Source organism: Hyalella azteca, unplaced genomic scaffold (genome assembly GCF_000764305.2).
Source record: "Hyalella azteca isolate HAZT.00-mixed unplaced genomic scaffold, Hazt_2.0.2 contig1994, whole genome shotgun sequence".
Classification (NCBI taxonomy): Eukaryota; Metazoa; Arthropoda; class Malacostraca; order Amphipoda; family Hyalellidae; genus Hyalella; species Hyalella azteca.
The window spans coordinates 227,231-247,460 of record NW_025932283.1 but is presented as its reverse complement, the minus strand read 5'-3'; the positions used below and the strand labels follow the sequence as shown (position 1 = coordinate 247,460).

The following is a 20,230-nucleotide window of genomic DNA, read 5'->3' as shown; positions in this document are numbered from 1 at the left end:
GATCTCGTCGTAAACAAAAGCTGACAAGACAATAGTGTTTGGCTGTAGGCTCCCTCTGCAGTCTGGCACAGCGGTCGCCTGTAGGTAGCTCGACGCGCTAGTAGGAAATTAAAGAGCTTCCGAAAAGTGCATATTGTAATGTACATTGTACAAGAAGGCACATTAAATCATTTCTAAAAGTGCAACACTAAATACCAGAAATATTCACGGTTACTGCAAATACACACGTGTATTAAATTTTTATGAAGGTAGTGTCTTGTAAAGAAAATACTAATCAAGTATGATGTGAAAATCCTGCCCTTACTCTTAACTATTACCTTAGATATATAAATATAATTAACCAATTACTCGATCTACGCTAAGTCACCCTGAGTGTAAGGAAGTTTCTGTTGAGATGATATCAGTTTACCGAAGAGCAAAAGACACAATTTGAAGATAAAGAACTTTATAGTGGAAGGAGTGACTTGGAAACGTTCTCGCTTAGTAATCACTTGATCGCTTAGGAACCTCAAGGAAAAACAATACACGAAAATTGTTTCTATTCTGCCAGGCCTGATTGAATACACTCGAACCAAGGAATATAATTTTCATTCAAAGTGCTATAATCAAATATGAGTTTTTTCTATGCTTATTCATTCTTCGCTAATAATTTTTGTTTAAAACGCAAAACGAATACCTACTATATAGGACTAAATTTACATCACATAGTCGAACTTTCATAGTAAGATCCCTTTTACAGTTTACAAAACTCTAATTTGAACGAACGAACTGCAAATTTTAACAAAAGAATTATTTTTCGTTCAATATATCATCAACCAAGTCACCGATTAATAAATGTCTCAATCACGCATCACCTCTGCTTTCAGGATATGGTGCTTGATCCACTACATGAATAATTTACCCAAGATCAACAGAATAATCTACTGCAGATCAACAGAATAATCTGCCGCAGTTCAACAGAATAATCTAACGCAGATCAACCTGATCCACACCAACACAATCGTGGATGCTGGCCGGTTGAATCGTGAATGCTGGTCGGTTGAATCGTAGATGCAGGTCGGTTGAATCGTGGATGCTGGTCAGTTTAACCGTGGATGCAGGCCGGTTGAATCGTGAATGCCGGTCGGTTGAATCGTGGATGCAGCGCGGTTGAATCGTGGATGCTGGTCGGTTGAATCGTGGATGCTGGCCGGTTGAACCGTGGATGCAGGACGGATGAATCGTGGATGCTGGTAGGTTGAATCGTGGATGCTGGACGGTTGAGTCGTGGATGCTCGTCGGTTGAATCGTGGATGCTGATCGGTTGAATTGTGGATGCTGGTCGGTTGAATCGTGGATGCTGGACGGTTGAATCGTGGATGCTGGATGGTTGAATCGTGGATGCTGGTCGGTTGAATTGTGAATGTTGGTCGGTTGAATCGTGGTTGCTGGACAGTTTAATCGTGGATGCAGGTCGGTTGAATCGTGGATGCTGATCGAGCAACTGCTAAGCCTTCATTCGTATCCATGATCATGCAGCCAGTTGACGATGTAGTCGTAGTAGTTGTCCATCCAGGCGATGTTGTTGGATGTGTTCTCGATGCTCTGATCGATGGCGTAAGTTGCACTGCCAAGCTCTTCCGAGAAATCACTCTTGAATTTCAACAGCTATAAAAAAAACATATCAAGAGCTGCAAGAATTAGGTGATTGTGATAGCCAAACCGATCAAAATAATTATTTTTATTCATTGCTGCATTAAAAGGTGAGGAGCCGACTTAAGGTTCTTTAACAACTCGTGTAGAGAACATTTCAGCATTAGTATTTTAGAACAAGAAACAATATTGCATAAGAATTTTTCAACATGTTATGATTAAATTAATTTGCGAGAGCATGATACAAAATCATTCTACAGCCGGCAAATTTAAATTAGAGAAATGAAAAATTACTCATTTTATCACCCCATTTTAGATTAATTGTTATTACATCAACAAACGTAATCATTGCTACTCACTCTCGATCATTATTCACCTCAACACAAAACATTCAAGTATGTCCGGCTAGTTTCTGGTATACGTTTCCCATCCGTTTCTATCAATTTGTAATTTTGACTCATAAATGTATGCACATGATGCTAGCTAAATCAACATGTATGCACTTGATACATCAACACGCTCACCTCCTGGTAGTTTAGAGGAGTGTTGAATTCAGACGCGGCATCAGTAACCAGTGCGCTAACCGCCGTAAATGTTTGAAGACTGAAATTAGGAAAATTAAAGTCTTCGTTTAAAAATTTAAAAATCAATGCAGCTAAGGACACTCGTTTAATGGGTGATGAGAAAATACAAATGAAAGAGATATCTTAATAAACAGATAATTAGCAAATAATTGTATTGCTTATACTGCCCGAAGGTTTCCAGACGCTATACGCCATATAAATCTAACATGGAGCTGTGTATAGAGGACCATTCATGTTGGTTTTACGGAATCAGAGCAACGACGTGTTTATCACTAGCTTCAGGTAGATTAAATTGTGCACAACAATCAGCAATCATCACGTTACAAATTTAATCACTATATATGTCTCAACCCAAGTCACTTATATCAATTAGCATATAATTTAAACGTATAAAAATATATTCAACTCTTTATATAGGAGAAAATACACCGAGCCATTAAATGTCCTCAGAAATTAAATTAAGTCTGCTTCAAATTAAATTAATGAGAGGGAGCGATGCAAAAGCATACTAAGCGTTGTAATTTATACAGGTAAAGATCAGAGCAATATATATGCAGATCATAGTGTTATTCTGCTTTAATACGCGTTTGCTATTTACGGACCAATATTCAACATGCGTCGAATTTTTCTATACGGCAGATATTTACCTATTAGCGAATTGCTAACAAATCTGATCTCTTGCGAGTGTAATGAATCAATGAAAAATCCGGTGCTTTCATTTCTTCACTCACAGCGTGTAATTGTTTCTTTCCCGAGCATAATACTAACGTGCTTTGAATTTCAGCCTGATTTACATGTTCTCATCAAGTAACAGACAATCTCAGTGCGCAACACTTAGCAAAATCGAAACGTAAGAGAATCAAGTATTCGGCAATCAAATGAAACTGGAAATAATATTTGAAAAGTCTTCAAGCAGTTTTATGTTTAAAAAGCATAATTGAAAAGCAGTTGTTCATGGAATCAAGAACAGTATGGTGGAGCTCATGATTAAAAAAATTAAATTAAGAACATCAATTTCATGCAGCGTAAACAATAAATTTGTGGCCACTCTAAGATAGTAAAATAGCCTCAAAATTAAAACAAGATCACGAAAAATAGCTACAAAAACTTAAATTGAGCAAATGTTTTGAAACGTTGCAAATACGGTAAATACCTCTTCCTTTCGTAAATTTTCGTTGAATTTACTTGAAACATTCCTCAGTAAACGCTTGAACTTTCCTTTGAGGTTCGAGCTGAAATAACGTCACTTAATGTTACTATATAAGTTGAGCAAATGATTACCTAAACAACATGTAGGAATTGGAACTTTAGAAGACTACGATATCGTAACTCTATAAATAGTATCGGCAAAATGTCTCAAAAGTCGACCGAAATTTTGATGTCGAAGCGACATCAAAACATAGATGCCAAAACGAAGCGACATTAAAACAGAGATCCCAAAACGAAGCGACATAAAAACAGAGATCTCAAAACGAAGCGACATCAAAACAGAGACCCCAAACGAAGCGGCATTCACACGGGGTCTCTTGCGTGGTACACTGTGTGCCAGAAGCTGCCTTTTAGGATAATTTTTCCCTTCAAAACAATTTCATTAGGAAGTCGACAGTTTAAAAAGTTATCGCTCCCTTTGGAACGAATTAATGTAGACTGCCAGAGCACCACCGTGCAAGTTTCATACATTTTAGCTATTTGGAATTTTTAGAGCTCCTATAAAAAATATTTAAGCACAACCAGTGAGTAGTTCCCTGCCTCCTCCATTACTGAAATACCCTCTTTCAATTATTTTTCCATTCAAATACAATTGCATTTCATCGTAGGAATAATCTAATTCGTTTTTAGACAAACACACTGTGCAATTGATACCTTTCGAAACTAAATGAGTGACATTCATATGAATTTGTGGTGTAAATAACATCAAAAATAAGAATTTAAATAATTTTCAGGCTTACGTAATATTGCAGTTTCAATTTACTCCTGAACGATCAAAGAAAAACTCACTAGTTTGAGATCCACATGACGTTGTTTCTGAGGAAGTCCCATGCAAGATCTCGACCCACGTCGTTAGCAGCGACGGCACTGAAAGCACGCGTGGCATCTTGCTTCCTGATGCCGCTACCCTCCGTGAACGCCATCTCCAGGAACCTGCTCGGCAGAACCTAGGCGTTACAGCTGTTGTGTTCATGTGGAAATGGAGTGATTGATTCATTGTGGCAATAAGGAATTAAAGTGATTCAGCGAAATAGGTTAAATGTAGTGTTGAATCACTGTATTTATTACCGGAAAGCGCATTTAGGAAACGGCTTAACTGACAAATGTAGAAATAATTCAGCAACACACACTCTGTTTGCAATCGAATGGATTAATCGATTTAGGTGGTATTCGGTGTTCAATCATAGTTTACAGTTATTAACGAAAAACACAAATTCTGAAATGATTCTATTAACATTATAAAATTCAAGCTGTCACCGCACTGTTGAATAGCGAATGAAATAACCGAGTGGGGTAATATTTGTTTTCGAATTATTTATGTTTCAACAGTGAAACACATCTAGGAAGCGGCTGAACATGACATGTGTAAAATTAATGCAGCCCATGCACAGTTTGATGATGACTGACTTCCTCGTTTTAAATGATATTTGGTGTAAAATTATTGAAACTTTTAGCGAAAAACCCAATTTTGAAAAGATTGAACTGCTTCCTTTAAAACGCATATGCCCTTTCAGCAGCTGGAATGTCACTGAATTTCTTTATTTACAGGAAAGTTGATAATTAATAAAATCTTGAAAATTATTACCGAAAATTTAATCCTGAAACGGCTACACTAACTCCTATCAAAAAAATGGAGAACGTAATTCTGGAACGGCCACATTGCCATTTATGCTACTAATTTAGACGCTGAACAGTTATAGGAATTGAGTTGATTCATCGAACTAGCTGATATTCGGTGTTGAATTTTTGTAGTTCCCCGGAAAATTCTCATAGGGAACAACTGAACTGAATCTATCTAATATGACGTACTGACTTCAATTGATTCGTATGAGATATTTTTCATTAATCTGTCACCAAAATAAAATAGAGACATTCATAACTTCTTTTATGAATCATGCACACAATCAGAATTCAATTTCGTTGCCGGGCTACATTTGAAGCAAAACATATCATAGGCTCTAAATGTGGAAGATCAAACTCTAGTCTAGACAGACAAATTTCAGAATATATTTCAATCTAAACAATAATCTTATGAACTGAAATACGAGGAGTTTCGTCGACAAACCTCGCCAGAATCCATATTTCTCTGGAGCAGCCAAGTGCGCCCAGGAGTGTGGCTTTCTCAGAGGCGACGTTCGAAAGGCGGTACTGCGACCACGCGAAGTTCCACTCGTCCTCTCCGCCTCTCGCAATTGCAGTGCAATATATCGTGGGCTTCAAATTGTCAGAGATGTCCCTGAAGTGACAATTCAACATTTGAACTAATTCTTCGAAAAGACAAAATGTATTTTGGCTCTGTTTTTTTTATGTTCACCGCACCGCGCAATGGCATCTAACGTAGCCTAGTATATTACGCTCCTTGCATCTTTTTTAAATATCGTATCTTATTGTATACAATGTCATCTATTCGGGATTGCTACAACAATTATGTCGATTAGCTGTCAAACTTAATAAATGAATGTTTGTCACAAATTGTGACACGCTAGATATTCGTCCTTGAGAAGACTTTCTTCATTGTTATATCAGTTGTTCAGCGTTACCATTTATGCAGATTTCAAATCGATTTTGTCAGAGCTTGTAGATATTATGTCGCCATTCCTCTAAAATACGGTGATTGGAGTATAAGATACAAATATTATGCTCTGACATCGAAGAATAATAATGATATATTTTGGCTCATCGTATTGGAACAGCAGGAGAGGTAACCAGAGAAACACGACCTCTCAAATAGATTAGTGTACCATCGTTGGATTCAAAGAAAATGTGAGTCTCCGAAGACCCTAGAAAATTATTTGTAATTTCATCTTGTTAAGATTTAGTACAACTTGAATAGTAACAAGCAGTTAACGTTAAAAGAGGACCAATTAACTTCCTCAAAACATGACCAAAAAAAAGACGAGATGAAATCCACGATAAAGGCTTAATTTCAAAAAGCCTGGCCGTGGCCCCTAGGCTATTTAAAATGTAATAGTTGAAGTTCTTGTCTTCAGTAATTATTTAATTATTATAGGGACACAATATTGATGAATGTGCGAGTTTGATCGGAGCAATGACACAAATTAAAGAACGTTTTTAACTCAATTATCGTGTATAGGCCAAGTGTATCCTGTATAATCCCACTTCTGCTATAATGCATGAATTATTACGCGAAGTTTCGTGCCAATATTAGCTTACGATATTTTGGTTGGGTTTGCCATCCAGTTGGCATACGAAGAGACGGATTTTACGACGCAGTCACTATACTCGAGCGCGCAGGTCCAGGCTACGGCCAATACCCTCTTGTTCTGCAGCGAATGAGTGTCGTCTGGATTGTCCTCAAATCCGACGTCATTGTAGAGTGGAATTAGGATCCCAAGGAGGTAATTCTTGAAGAAAAATACATCAAAATACTATTAAATCTTGAAGTGAAAATTATCTAAATTACGTCTGTCATTCTTGAATTCTCAAGGATTTCTCATGTTCATGCTCAGGGCACGTGATCTTTGAACATAGATTCATCTGGTCAATGAAAAGAGCAGAAAATAATTTAGGAAAGATTAACATTAGAGTTAATTAGGCGGTAAATAAAAAATTCTCAGGTGATTAGGGGTTACAGGCCAGGATATCGTGCATAAGCACTTATATTATTTGCATGTGTTGTAATTTGAAACTCGTATCAATATAGGGAACTCACCCTGAGAGCAACGTAGCCTCTAGTGCGAGTAAACATATTCTCCAAGTACGCCAGGTTACTGAGAGCAGCACTCCATGGAACGAATTCTTTTTCTGCTTCTAAATAAGAACTTATTTGCAATGGAATGTCATAGTCAAGTTCACCCGCTCTTGCCAGGTCGAAGGAATCATCGGCCAGTTGCGCTCGGCTGACGAGAGACAAAACGGATGAGTTGTCCTGGAGTTGGTTGATTAAAAGGTTCCAATTTTCAACGCCATAGTTAACTCTGTAATATCCAGTTTGCTCGAGATTAAAAAGGTGCCATTGATTCGTCGGTAAACCATCGATGACGTAACTGCTTCCCAAAGCAGGCATCCAGTGAGATGCTTTGGTGACGGAAAAGTCTGGAGAGTCCTGAGTGGTGAATGTGATTGGTATCCACCATTTGTAATCGTGGGTATCAGTCGAAACTGAAGTGTTGACCATTAAAAATCGCTTCTGCAAATAAATGTATGTTTGAAATTACTCGAAGAAAAACATTAGACGGGTCATAGATAAAAATTATTTGCAGGGATTACAAACTGTACCTGCGTGAGTGTCGCTTGTCCGTCACGCGAGAGGTGCACAGATATGACAGGGTATCCCATCTGCAGCGTCCAGGTATCCATGATGGTTTTGACTGAGAGGTGTTCCGGTAAGGTGCCATCAGCGCGTCCTTGTTCAGTCAAACATTGCCAGAGATCGTCCTGTGCGGCGTTGCCGAACTGGCTGATCGTAAAACAAAAAATATGTTAAGGTATTGGATATGACCTGTTCCCAGATTTTTTATCAGGCGATCAAAAACAGGATGAGTTAAAACAATGCATATAATTGAAACCATTTGGAATGTATACATCAAGAGTTAACAAGAAAAATTTCAGCTTTAACGTTAAATTTAGTAATCATCTTCATTAGTGCGTATCGTGTATCTTCATGATTCAGCACTCAATTTAAATCTTAGAAGAGGCATTGGTCTTGTAATTAATTGATATGATCAAATATTAATAACATAATTATTATCCGAGCCTAGTTGCTTACACTTACTGAACATTGAGATATTTTGTCAGTCCGGCTTTAAAAGTTTCTTCGGTCAAGAAATGATTCATCATCCGTATGATAGAAGCACCTTAACGAAAAAATGCAGTCACTAATAAAAATTTATTATATGGTAGATCTGGCAGCACATTTCAGATGTGACATTAGCAATCAAGAAAGCACATATATTCATGAAAATAGATGAAATTTTTTACAGCATTGAAATAATAATCAGCGCTAGTCAGTAGCGCATTAGATAACATATACTTCAAATAATAGTAAAAATTAGCAGCTAATATCTAGTCTTAGTGGCGCAGCGACTTCACATTTTCATGATTTACCTTTAGAGTATGAAATATCGTCGAACAGCTGGTTGATGTCGTTGGGAAATTCAACTGCGACGCTGATTGGATGAGAAGATTCAAGGCAGTCTAGGGCGAAAACGTTCTGTAGATCCGTGACTACGAAGGTGTCCAGCACATTCCAGTCTGGTTCGACCTAATAATAAATTATTGGAAATTGTAAGATTGGTGCTTCTTCTCAATTTAAGAGATTCGTCACTGAGTACATGCAGAGCCTATGTCAACAAATTGATGTCACTATGGATTATTTTCATGATAATCGACCTACACATGATCGAGCATGAACTTTTTACATCGGTTTCGGGATCACTCAATCTTTAATTCAATTGAATCTTCAATCTAAATTTATTCAACCTTTCTACAATATACAATTATTAAATTTGACTGAAGGTTCAAATGTTCTAGGAGAACCTGTTAATTGTACCGAATTGGTTCCGAGGTAAGCCATGTACGTGGCGAATCCTTCGTTGAGCCACAAGTCTGACCACCACTCCATGGTGACCAGGTCTCCGAACCACTGGTGCGCCAGCTCGTGCGCGATCACGTTCGCTACTCTACTGTGGCTGGAGGCTGAATATCCAACAGGGTTCAAAAGCAGAGCAGTTTCTCTGCGTGGAAATGTATGTACTATGTACTTTAACTTATTATTTCCATGAACTATCTCATATAGCCTTTCTAATTAATCGGCCAACATGCGTAATTGAAAAACAATGAATAATCAGATGAATAATAGATAGGCTATCAGATGAATAATAGATAAAAATAATTTAATTCTTAAATTTAATTAACTCAATGCAGTGACGTCTCATATACCTGTAAGTTATAAGCCCCCAGTTTTCCATGGCTCCGGCTGAGAAGTCAGGTAAGGCGATCATGTCTTGTTTGGGCAGAGGAAAGGAGATGTTGAAGTAATTTTCAAAAAAGCTCAAAGCCTGAGGTCCAGTTTTACTTGCGTACCATGTCTGGTTAATGGCGTCCTGGCGGGCCCACACTGATCAATGAGAAATTGTTCATCATTCTTTGAGTACTCGGCAAGAATGAAACATTTATAGTATGTAAGAAGCAAAATGCGCTTGACTGTAGGTAATGAGAGATGAAAGGGCATTATCGTTGAAGTTTAGAAAAATGAAATTTCCTGCATCGACGGAAGTAACTTCAATTCTCGAGTGCGAAAGCTCCGCGTGGTGAGGCTGGTTTTTCGAGTACTTACGTTTAGAGAGGAAAATTAGATAAATAATGGTTAATTGTACCTCTGAACTTGATGTGATCGTTGTAGTTGGACTCGACATGCTGGAAGTCCGACACTACGAACGCCACGAGGTAGGTTGACATGGGCAAGGTTGTACCGAAGTGGTCCCACATCCATTGACTATTTTCACCGCTGCAAGATAATTCACACTTTTAACAGCGCCATTCTTTTATTATAAAACAAAATCTTATCTAGAATGTTCGTCAATGAAAGTCAGCAAACTAAAAATGAGATAAGATATAAGAACATTTGAAAAGGTTCTTTCGGCGCATTATAGCTCCAGAATACATTTCACTAATTATTTAAAACAATCTGAACAATCGACGAATTCACTTAGATGCAAACGAACGTACTGTACAGTATTTTAAACCACGGACAGAATTGCAGTGTAGCATGCAATTGAGTACTGACTATGTCTGGAATAAAAATTAGCAAATTGGAACACATGGGCCTTCAACCAATACTAATCTCATCGATTCCAAAGTACGAGGAATGCAACTAATCACACCATGCAAAGAGACAGATTAGCCCTGCGCAGATGCAATCTACTTACAAAGCAGTGGTGTTAATTTTAGGCATGTTGGAAATTGCCGTCATGTTGGACTCCCTGGCTATGTGGATGTCGAAAGTGGCTTTCATCGCAGGTTCGTCGAAGCATGGAAACGCTCTTCTAGCGTCAACTGGTTCAAACTGCGAGGCTGCCAATAAGCTAAAATTAGAAATTATAATTAGTGCCTAAATCTGTATGACGATATGGTAATTTTTTCAGTAAAGAAAGTGGGACCTTTCTGATCTCAACTCAATTTGTTTATTTTAGTACTATTTTCATCTAAGTAACAAACCTCCTATTATGACATCAGGACAACAAAATTTTGGACTTTCTGGCTCACTGAGGGTTCATTAGGGACAAAGATCGAGGGTTTGTGGAACTCGTCAGTAATATAACTCACACCAAGCTTCCGTCCGATCTTGTGTAGGACGATCTGTAGAAACCGTTTAGTTGATCATTAAGATATCCTTCATATTCCATGTGAAACTTGTATGATCGGCCAGGTTCGAGTGCCTCTTCGAGCAGCGCAACGTAGAAATTCTTCTCATGGTCGTACGACTGTTTTTTTATCCTAATACCAGGACCGTCCAGGTCATGTAGAGAATGGATCTGTGATGGTTACAATAATAAATAATAACCCACCAAGGGACCCAAGGCTCTTTCTTTTGAGTGCTTAATGTAGAGAAAAGTTGAGGATGTACTAAGTACTTATTGCAAAATTCACAAAATAAGAATAAACTCGACACGATCAATAAATGTTAAAGTCATTTTTAGCGCATTTTCTCATTTATGGAAAAAAATGCACTATTGCTCGCCATTGTGCCTGTCTGTCCGTCTGTGACTTCACGTTTTCGTCGACGAGAAAATGCGCTCTCTGTCACTCACTGCAGTGAGTACTGAGTTATATTTTTTATTTTAACAGGAATTATCTAGCATATTTTCGTAAATTGGCTTCCATACCGTTACAGTTTCATTTTTTGTGATGATGTCGCTGATGTGGAGCGTCACGTTATCCGTTGGGATGGTGACGTTAATCACGATGTTGACAGCGCCCAGTATTGTGAAATTACCGTTAATAAACGGCTGCAGCCACAGCTCATAGCTGACAAGATACCAATAGTGAGAAATTAACATTAAAAGTATGGATTTAAATTTTTCATATGGTAGTACTATTATTTTTTGTTATAATCAAAATTTAATGCCTGTATAAAGTACCTAAAGTGATGTTTCAAACACTATGTTTTAAATTTTCGAAGGAAAATTCAATTGAATTAAATAACCGATAGTTGAAATAACAAGGATGTTAACACAACGAATTATGTATTGATTAGTCTAACTTATGATTTTAACACTTCACCGCAAACTGGTTGCTTGATACCTAAAATCACCGTGGGCAACCGCACAACTGCTTTCAATAAAATATGTTCTGTTCTAACGAACACAAGAGAACAAAATTTACCAAGTCAATAGAACTTTCAGGGCACATAACGAAAAAATAGAAAAAGCTCGTGTTTCAAGATAAATTTAAAGGAAAAATTGCAGTTCACAATAATTAGCATTTTAAAAATCTTATGCACCTGACTGGGAAAATTGACCGGGGAAGCCTGATGTCGTGATCTTCTGGATACGAAGGCTCCTTCGCTCCTGGCCAACAGAAGTGGACCAGAAACCCCGCACACACCAACACCACGAAGAGGAACACCACGATGAAGATGGTCGATCTTCTGGACATGCAGTGACTGGAGGAACGTGCCGAGGAATACGACGTGCCAGCATCGTCGTCCTTTTTGTCCATTTCGATTATAATTTTGGTCCTTGAAAAAATCAGCTGGAAAAAATCACTCATTATTGATAAATTAGTTATCAGCATCAGCCAAATGAAATTGCTTCAGTTGTATTGCTTCGATGTATTGCTTCAGTTGTAAGTTAAAGATGTGAATTATAAAGTTACGATTAGATCTACTTCAATCATTATCCAAGTGTTATTTGTGGGCGAACAACAACAACAACAAAAAATCGAGAAATTCTGTAGAGTTTTCCTAAATTTCAACTATTACTGCTAAAGTTATAATGATTCCTGGCTTGCTACTAGGAACATTTAAACAATAACTCACAGATCTTCTTCAGCGACAGGAGTTCCACTGAAATATTGAAGTCGTCCTTCGAATATCTTCCCTTATTACTGAACACGTAACCAGTACAGTAAGCAAAAGGATCGAGTACACACTTCGCTATAGTTACCTTAACACTTAAAGATTTATTAAATTAAATAGGTAACTTGCGGTGAGCTCTTGTTGGGAACATAATATCTAAGTTATTATGCACGATTAGGTTCATCGTAAAAAATTCCTGAAAAGACACGAAGTATGAAAAACAGGATGAGAAATTAATTTCACTTCAATAAAGTTTTATGTTCAGAAAGCACCGTTTAATAAAATTCAATTAATTCAAATTCGTGCCTCTGGCACATTAAACGAGTTCATTAATTAAGGTTTTTAGCATCTACTGTACTATCCAATAAATTTTTTCAAGAGAGCGAAGATGAGCAGTGCACAATTTTTATAGTTTATTCATGCACAATTAAAGGCACAATTTAATAAGTTTTACTGAAGGGAGATACATAATGCTTGTTTGGTAAATTTCAGTGAATGTTTGGTCAATAAGTTTGTGCGGAGTTTAGAGCATGAATGTGGGACGCCCGTTTTCGAGCGCAATAGCTCGTGCTTATGAACTATATAGGGCTTGATAGCGCGATGGCGCCACTCTTAAGAAAACAGGTGCTGCTACTTCCAGATTATCGAACTCAACATGAAGGCGAGGATACAAATCATAGATAAACTTTGCTCCTGGCCTTGTGATTATTTTCACGATATTATCATTACACCAGAAGATTTGTTATCTGCATGACAATCTAACAGAGATGACTCAGAATAACTCACAAGGATAACATGTGGCTGTGTTTCAGGGTGAGTAGAACATTTAATAAAATCGTCACATTAAGTTTTACTTTATAAATACAATTATTATGACACATCAGTACTGCATTTAGATTCATAGTGATGAAGAATATTTGTAGGTACAATAGTTGAACTAAGTGGTTATATATTCAGGCACGCGTTTCTCGGAATCAGTATATAAGTAACAACACCAGTTTAGAGGTGATTGTAAAGGGTGAGTGAAAACCTCAATGATTGTTACGCCGGGTGTCCATATCAGGTACGATTGCGCGCTGATGTTTGAGTTTCCTTGACTTATTATCTCAGCTTTCAATGTTTGCACTCCTGTTGAATAAGAGTGCCATTTAAATTATGCTGAATGTCGATTTTCGCGAAACAATTAGTGTGGTATTGAAAGTGGCATTATTGACATCAAATGGAACACATGTTAGGCGATTTTAGCATCGTTATCGAGCATAAAAAGTTTCTGAGAAATAATTAATCAAGACCTCGGCCAATATTGCGTCAACACAGGCATATAGGGATATAAGTTCGAAAACAATATGATAGTCAAGCGATAAAAATAATGATATTTTCAATGTAAAAAATAGTTACGGGCTATTCTAGAAAGCTTTCTTTGAGGCTGTGATTGAATCAGAACATTTCCTCAAAAGTTTAAATAAAAAATTAAGACTTAAAACTAGAACATATCCGTATTTGTTTCCTATCTTTCTATAGAACCAAATAACATTAAACTAGAAAGAATTAGACATGTTACAGGTTGTGAGTAGAACAAAATCGCAGCCACAACAGAAAATTACCGTCATTCTGCTTGTCACAAAAAATGCATCAGAATACCAAATTCTATCGACAGTAAAAATCTAGCCAAATCTGCCGACTAATAAACAATGCAAACGAGGAGCACTGATTAAATAGTAATTGAAGGAAGTGAATTGTTCGCTCAGAACTTGTAATGAAAAAACAAAAGGGAGTGTATTGAAATATTTGGATGTTTACATAATTTTTTCCGTTTACTTTACTCATCGTAACCATGATTACAAAGAAAACGTCGTCTGAACATAACTCGTCAGAAGAGCATTCCATGGAGCGACCGCAACCAACGAGCAGAGAATCGCATGCTGCTTAACAATGAAACCATTGCGGCATCGTTCTAAATTTACCAACGGCCAAATAGGTCATTAAAAATTCCATTGTTTGGCAGGGAATTTTAGGCTACTCATAGCGAAGTCACCGAATGTTTCTCGTTTGTAAAGAAGTGTTAGACAACCCGTTGTTAAATCATCGAATGATTCTTGTTTTTAAAGAAGTGTTAGACAACTCGTTGCGAAGTCATTGAATGTTTCTTGTTTGTAAAAAAGTATTAGACAACTCGTTGCGAAGTCATTGAATGTTTCTTTTTTGTAAAAAAGTGTTTGATAACTCGTTGCGAAGTCATTGAATGTTTCTTGTTTGTAAAAAAGTGTTTGACAAATCGTTGCGAAGTCATTGAATAATTCTTGTTTGTAAAAAAGTGTTTGACAACTCGTTGCGAAGTCATTGAATGTTTCTTGTTTGTAAAAAAGTGTTTGACAACTCGTTGCGAAGTCATTAAAAAATTTCTTCAATTTGAACATACTCTTATTAATGTAGAATTTCGATCTTCTTAATAGAAACTATATATATATATATAGTTCTAAATGTGCTATTTGTACACATGAGAATATGAGAAAATGCAGCAAGCAATCAAGAAAGGTGAATAATATCAGCGACCGAAACTAATAGTTGAATAATGTATCAAGATAACTTATTGAAAGAAAGTTTGAACAAATAACTGTAGAACTGTAGGGCAGGGAATCATCAAACGCGAATTGTGATGGGGCGGACAGTGTGCAGTTGAGATCGAGCACAAACCTCCATATGCTGTGCAGCGTTCGGACGTGAAGCATTTCTATAATAGGCAGCTTTACAATAGACACACTTGTACTAATAAGAGACACTCTTCCTTGACATCTGTGGATCTCGTCTTTTACTTCAAGTAATATTCCCTTTGCATTTGACACAAAAAGTAGTTTCCACCCAACTTTTAACTTCCAGTAGAATATAACTGGAAAACAGCATAGTATAAATTGAACTATATACCATTATTCTTCGCTATGAAGGCGTTGAACATGCAGCTCTTAAAAATGACTCTTATCACAGATGTAAAATATCAGCAGTTCTTGAAAATATAATCTTTGCTTAATGGATGATTTTAGCTCTTAAAAAATTCTAACTGAACACCGTCCTTCCGAAATTTGATTCAGGTAAAAAAAAGTGTGCAAATCCATCCATGAGGCTATTATATAGTTCCAGTTGCAATCGCATAATTATTACGCTAAAGTCACTTGTAAGCACATTACGATGTCACTAACGTCTCTTGAAGTGCATAATTAACACACTAACGTCACTTACGAACCCTATATTATACTAGCGAAACTTGCAAACATATTATTTTGCCTCTAACCTCACTTGCAAGCACATCATAATTTTACTAACGACACCTGAATGTACATCATTAATTAAAGCGCAAACAACGTTACACCGCACCAAATATTTCATCCAAATAATTTAAATAATATAATACTACTAATATAATACTAATAATAAAATAAAGTATATATAGTGAAGATTTCCCCGAAAAAATAATTTGCAATATTTTTCGTGATTTCTGTCAAATTTGTGATAGTTGTAGCTGTACATCAAATTGATGCGATACAATAAATCGCTTTCACTCTCAATGCTAATTTAAACTCAATTCGTATTCCTAACCACATCTGTTGCACATTGAGTAGGTCAAATGATTTATACACTATAACCACAAACAACAGCAGCTTTCAGTTTTAAAGCAAACACCATCATGGCCAGAGGGCTAGTGACCCAACCACGTAGCACGACCCGATCAGCAGCTGGCACCCCGCCACGTGCTGCGTACGTTCAGGCGCTGCCGCGGTGATCGACTCACTCCGACTTATCACGTCTACATCGCAGCGCGAGGGGAGGCCTGTGCTCAGTGTAGACAAGTGGTTCTCTACGTGTGCGGTACCTCCTCTTTGTTGAATTTGATGAGGAAAGTACACCTGTTGCGGATTTTCTTCGCTATGAAGGCGTTGAAGGTGCAGCAGGTGGCGTTATTGGAAATGACTCTTTTCACAGATGTAAAATATATTATTAGCTCCAATCCTATCAAAAGTTAATATGCTAATAATAATGAGTAGAGTTCCATTGGCTAGTTTAAAAGAAGTCGGTTGTTTGCTCGTAGTCAAAGCTATGTTGTTACTTAGGAAATTGAGAAAGATAAAACAGGTAAATTGAAAAATGGTAACAGTATTGACCAAAAAAGATTTTGTATTTTAATCAAATGTAAAGAAACATCTTTCAATCGGGTTAACTCCATGAATGATGCAATTAACTGAATAATGGGAAAATTAACATTTAAATTATTATTATGATCGTGCGACTTTGCCTTCGTTATTATAAACTTTACAGTGAAAAAACAAGCGAGAATCTGTCTTATAACGCTATTCCGAGTTTGTCTTTTCTAGTATTCAAAATATATCTCGAATTTTAGGACAGCTACCCCTGATTGACATCGAACACGTTAATTTGCACGTCGCTTAAGTAAGTTTAAGCATTATAACAAACAATATTCATATGCAGATACATCTTGAAGGTTTTGCTTTTGTCTCTGGAAAATATAGTAAAATATTGAGTAATATTTCTCCAAAATAATTGCCTCTGTGTATGCATCTGCTTAGTCCTCCGATTAGCCTATAACGCAAAACGATATTTCAAGTTCATCGATGTAGAATCTACGTATTTTTTCAACTACGGTTACAGAATAAAATTGAATAGAAGTGTCGGCACTGAAGAAATGGCCTGTTGCCGATTCTTGTACTTTTCGTGACTTGATTCCGAAAGGGATCCGGCCTTTTGAACCCGATCTTCCCATAACTGACGATTGATTGAGATAGCTGCTGGACTTATTGCAAGGCCCGTAAGGTGCTAGGCATTTTAAGACTGAATATATTTTCCTGTATATAGTATATCTTCGTCTAGTCTATTCTTGAAAGCGTTCATACTGACAGCGTCAACGACGCCAGTATAGGGAGGCTGTTCCACAGCAAGTCGGTGACTCGAAGCGAGAAGAAATGTTGTCGCATGGATGTGTTACAACGCAGTTTTTTAGTTTATAGCCGTGGCCCCTGGTGTTGGTTCTTGTTTCAAGTTCTACTAATCCTTCTGGGACCTTGTATAAACCGTGGGTATACTTGTATACTTCAATGATCTAATTAAAGTTGCGTAAAAGGTCAGGCTCTTCCAGAGACTACATTGGACACCCAGTTCAAAGATACTCGCATAGGAAATGTTGATATGGTGCTGGCGTGAGGAAATTGGCCTAGCAACGAAATTCTATTGGTTGCCATTAATTGGAGTACCCCTTGAGTATGGTTGCCATTGGAAAATGTAAGGAATTAAATTAAATCTAAATCTTCAATACCAATTTATTGTGAGTCCTTTTGTAAATATCAAAACGTGCTCAAAGTTGGCTAGGCGAGAAGTTCCAAACGAGAAATAAAGTATAGAATGGACAGTGCTAAATTGAATTTTACGGAGAGAGCTTTATGTATGTTTAATGAAAAATTCTGTCTAATATTCAAAGTTTGAATGACACAAAAGTTAAAAGCCAATTTTCCTCTAGTCGTACCTCTGCTCATTTACTATCAACACAGCTTCGAGGCTATACGTCGCAAGACCCCAAGAGACGCCCGCTTAATTATCTAGGAAGGGTCCAGATTTATTTTTCAATGAATGAAACATTAGCGCCCCTTAATTCTAGAATTGTGATAATAACAGCTAGCTAATTAGACAATTAGGTAATGAACCAATTGGTCGCCTCAAATTCAATAATTAAGGGTGGTTAGGAGTGGAGCGAGTGAAAGCACTCATAGTAGATGTTTCGGTATTGATTGAAAGATAGATAGCGAACAAAGTGTTTGAATCAGAATAGACCAAACTGAAGTTGCCGGTTCGGTTTATCTTTGTTTTAACTTTACCACGTGCTTTCCAGCCAAGTCTTAATTTACGTAACGAGAAGGTCCAGGAGCAATAAAAAGAATGTTTAGAAGAACCATTAAGTTAGGTTACTTGCATAAATACCGTAAAATCCATTAATACTATGAATCTACATGTATAATAGGCCATTCAAAACGAAAATTACAATTTGTTATTGTTAAGAGGTGTATTTCACTGTATAAAGAAAACTAAGAGTTTCTTTGGACGGGATTGATAGACGAGATGATTCCATACAGTAACAGGATTATTGATGTTGAGTTTCTGCAAATGTAAATAAATAATTACGCAGCATGATATGACACAAACGGTTATCGTTTGTATTGATTCGAGTTATGAACAATAAAATGCAAACAACAAGATAATATACGAAGTCCTGTCCGACGAGAAGGGCTTACCGAATCATCGGAGTAATTGGGTATATAAAACTTCCAATATGCTAGGTGACGAAACGAGTAAGAAATGATACAACGAAATCACGAGGCACAAGAAACGAAATGACGAGGTACAAGATCGAAAGTGTTTGAGGTCGTGAGTCTAGAAATGTTCTGAATAGTCAATACACTTCGCTGCGGACTACACCTGCGTTTCTGGACGTCCTCACTCTTAGGTTAATTGTGCGAGCTGCGTATCTTTGGGAAGATTTCCGTATTAAGGGATGGAACTGTTAGTTATCGAGATACCTCAACACACAGACTTCGGTGTGTTGAACTCCTTTTTGTTGCTAACTTGGTTGAAGATGTAGCGATTAAAACCTCACACAGGCCAACAGTCACACCTGAACATAGCAAAAAATGAAGGCTTTCCAGAATTTAATTTTCATTTGCAGATAAATTTTATTAGGCTCACAGGAAGGCCAGCAATTTCAACTTCTTGATGTCACTTTAATCTAAATTAATTCTATCTAAATTAAGGTCACGACCCTTCTTACTGTAGCGAGACTAATTCACAGAAATGCGAAACAAATTCATTATTTAAAAATTTCTCCGCCACGAGGTATGGTAAGCTTTCAGCTAAATGATCCAACACCTACTCCATGTTCTCAACCCCCATCGAAATTTGAGTGCAGATAACCAACTTTTTCTATTGGACAGTTAAATTAGACAGCCTTTAGATGAAACTTGCATGTACATGAATGTGGTTTCAACATGATGCATTTTGGAGATGGAGGCGTGGTGTATGCATGTCTGCCTGGGCATGGAGGTTTCGGGTTTCAGAAGCGCGGGAATGCGCTTCTCGTGTCCGTATAGACTCAAAACGCGCGACTGCTGTCACGACATGCGTCCTTTAAGTTGCTCAAACTCCGTTTCATTTTCACCAAAGTATCATACCAACGAACAAACATCCTGACGTGTTGTTAAGAAGGAATTTCTGTAATGAAAGAAAGCGCCAATAACTTATGAAAGCTCATGAATTACTAATTTTTATATTAGATTTCTCATCAAAGTCTCTAGGGTACACCATACTCATTTCTGTAAGAAATTGGAGGAGAATATTTTTTCAGCTTCTGCTTGTAGGGTGAGAAGTCTGAGACGAATTCTCTCATATAATAAATATGTATAGAGAAATAAATGTAACCTCTCCTGGATGGTGCTTACAACTTGTTCAGTTCTTTATATCCGCACTCCGATTTTTTTTTATTTTGCGGAAACGTTTTATGTTATTATAAGAAGAGTTTTCGCCTAGGCGTCAGCCTATAGGCGTCAGCCTAGTTTTTTAGTACGTAATTATTACTAGTATTACATTTTGTTCCAGTTTGGTTAATAGGAATTTTATTAAACTTCAGTGGTATTTGTAGTATATATATTGAAATAATTTGTGTAACCATCTTCCATTTTTTGGATTTTTATATTGTGCAACGTATAGTATCTGG

General features: G+C 37.1%; 1 protein-coding gene across 2 annotated transcripts; it reads right to left on the bottom strand.

The window, feature by feature from the left end:
- Positions 1-105: 105 nt before the first annotated feature.
- Positions 106-12,662, bottom strand: LOC108676266 (aminopeptidase N). 2 transcript variants are annotated; one of them, XM_018164321.2, is made up of 17 exons: positions 12,427-12,662; positions 11,890-12,140; positions 11,273-11,414; positions 10,713-10,921; positions 10,316-10,471; positions 9,764-9,894; positions 9,327-9,504; positions 8,938-9,121; positions 8,493-8,649; positions 8,161-8,242; positions 7,665-7,845; positions 7,099-7,575; positions 6,600-6,790; positions 5,491-5,661; positions 4,215-4,358; positions 2,157-2,235; positions 106-1,647 (listed from the first exon to the last, which is right to left on the bottom strand). In XM_018164321.2, the coding sequence occupies exons 2-17, from the start codon at positions 12,105-12,107 to the stop codon at positions 1,495-1,497; spliced, it is 2,853 nt and encodes a 950-aa protein (XP_018019810.1). In that variant the 5' UTR covers positions 12,108-12,140; positions 12,427-12,662; the 3' UTR covers positions 106-1,494. The 2 variants fall into 2 exon arrangements, with proteins under 2 accessions (XP_018019810.1, XP_018019811.1); XM_018164322.2 differs by having other exon boundaries at positions 11,890-12,126.
- Positions 12,663-20,230: the final 7,568 nt, after the last annotated feature.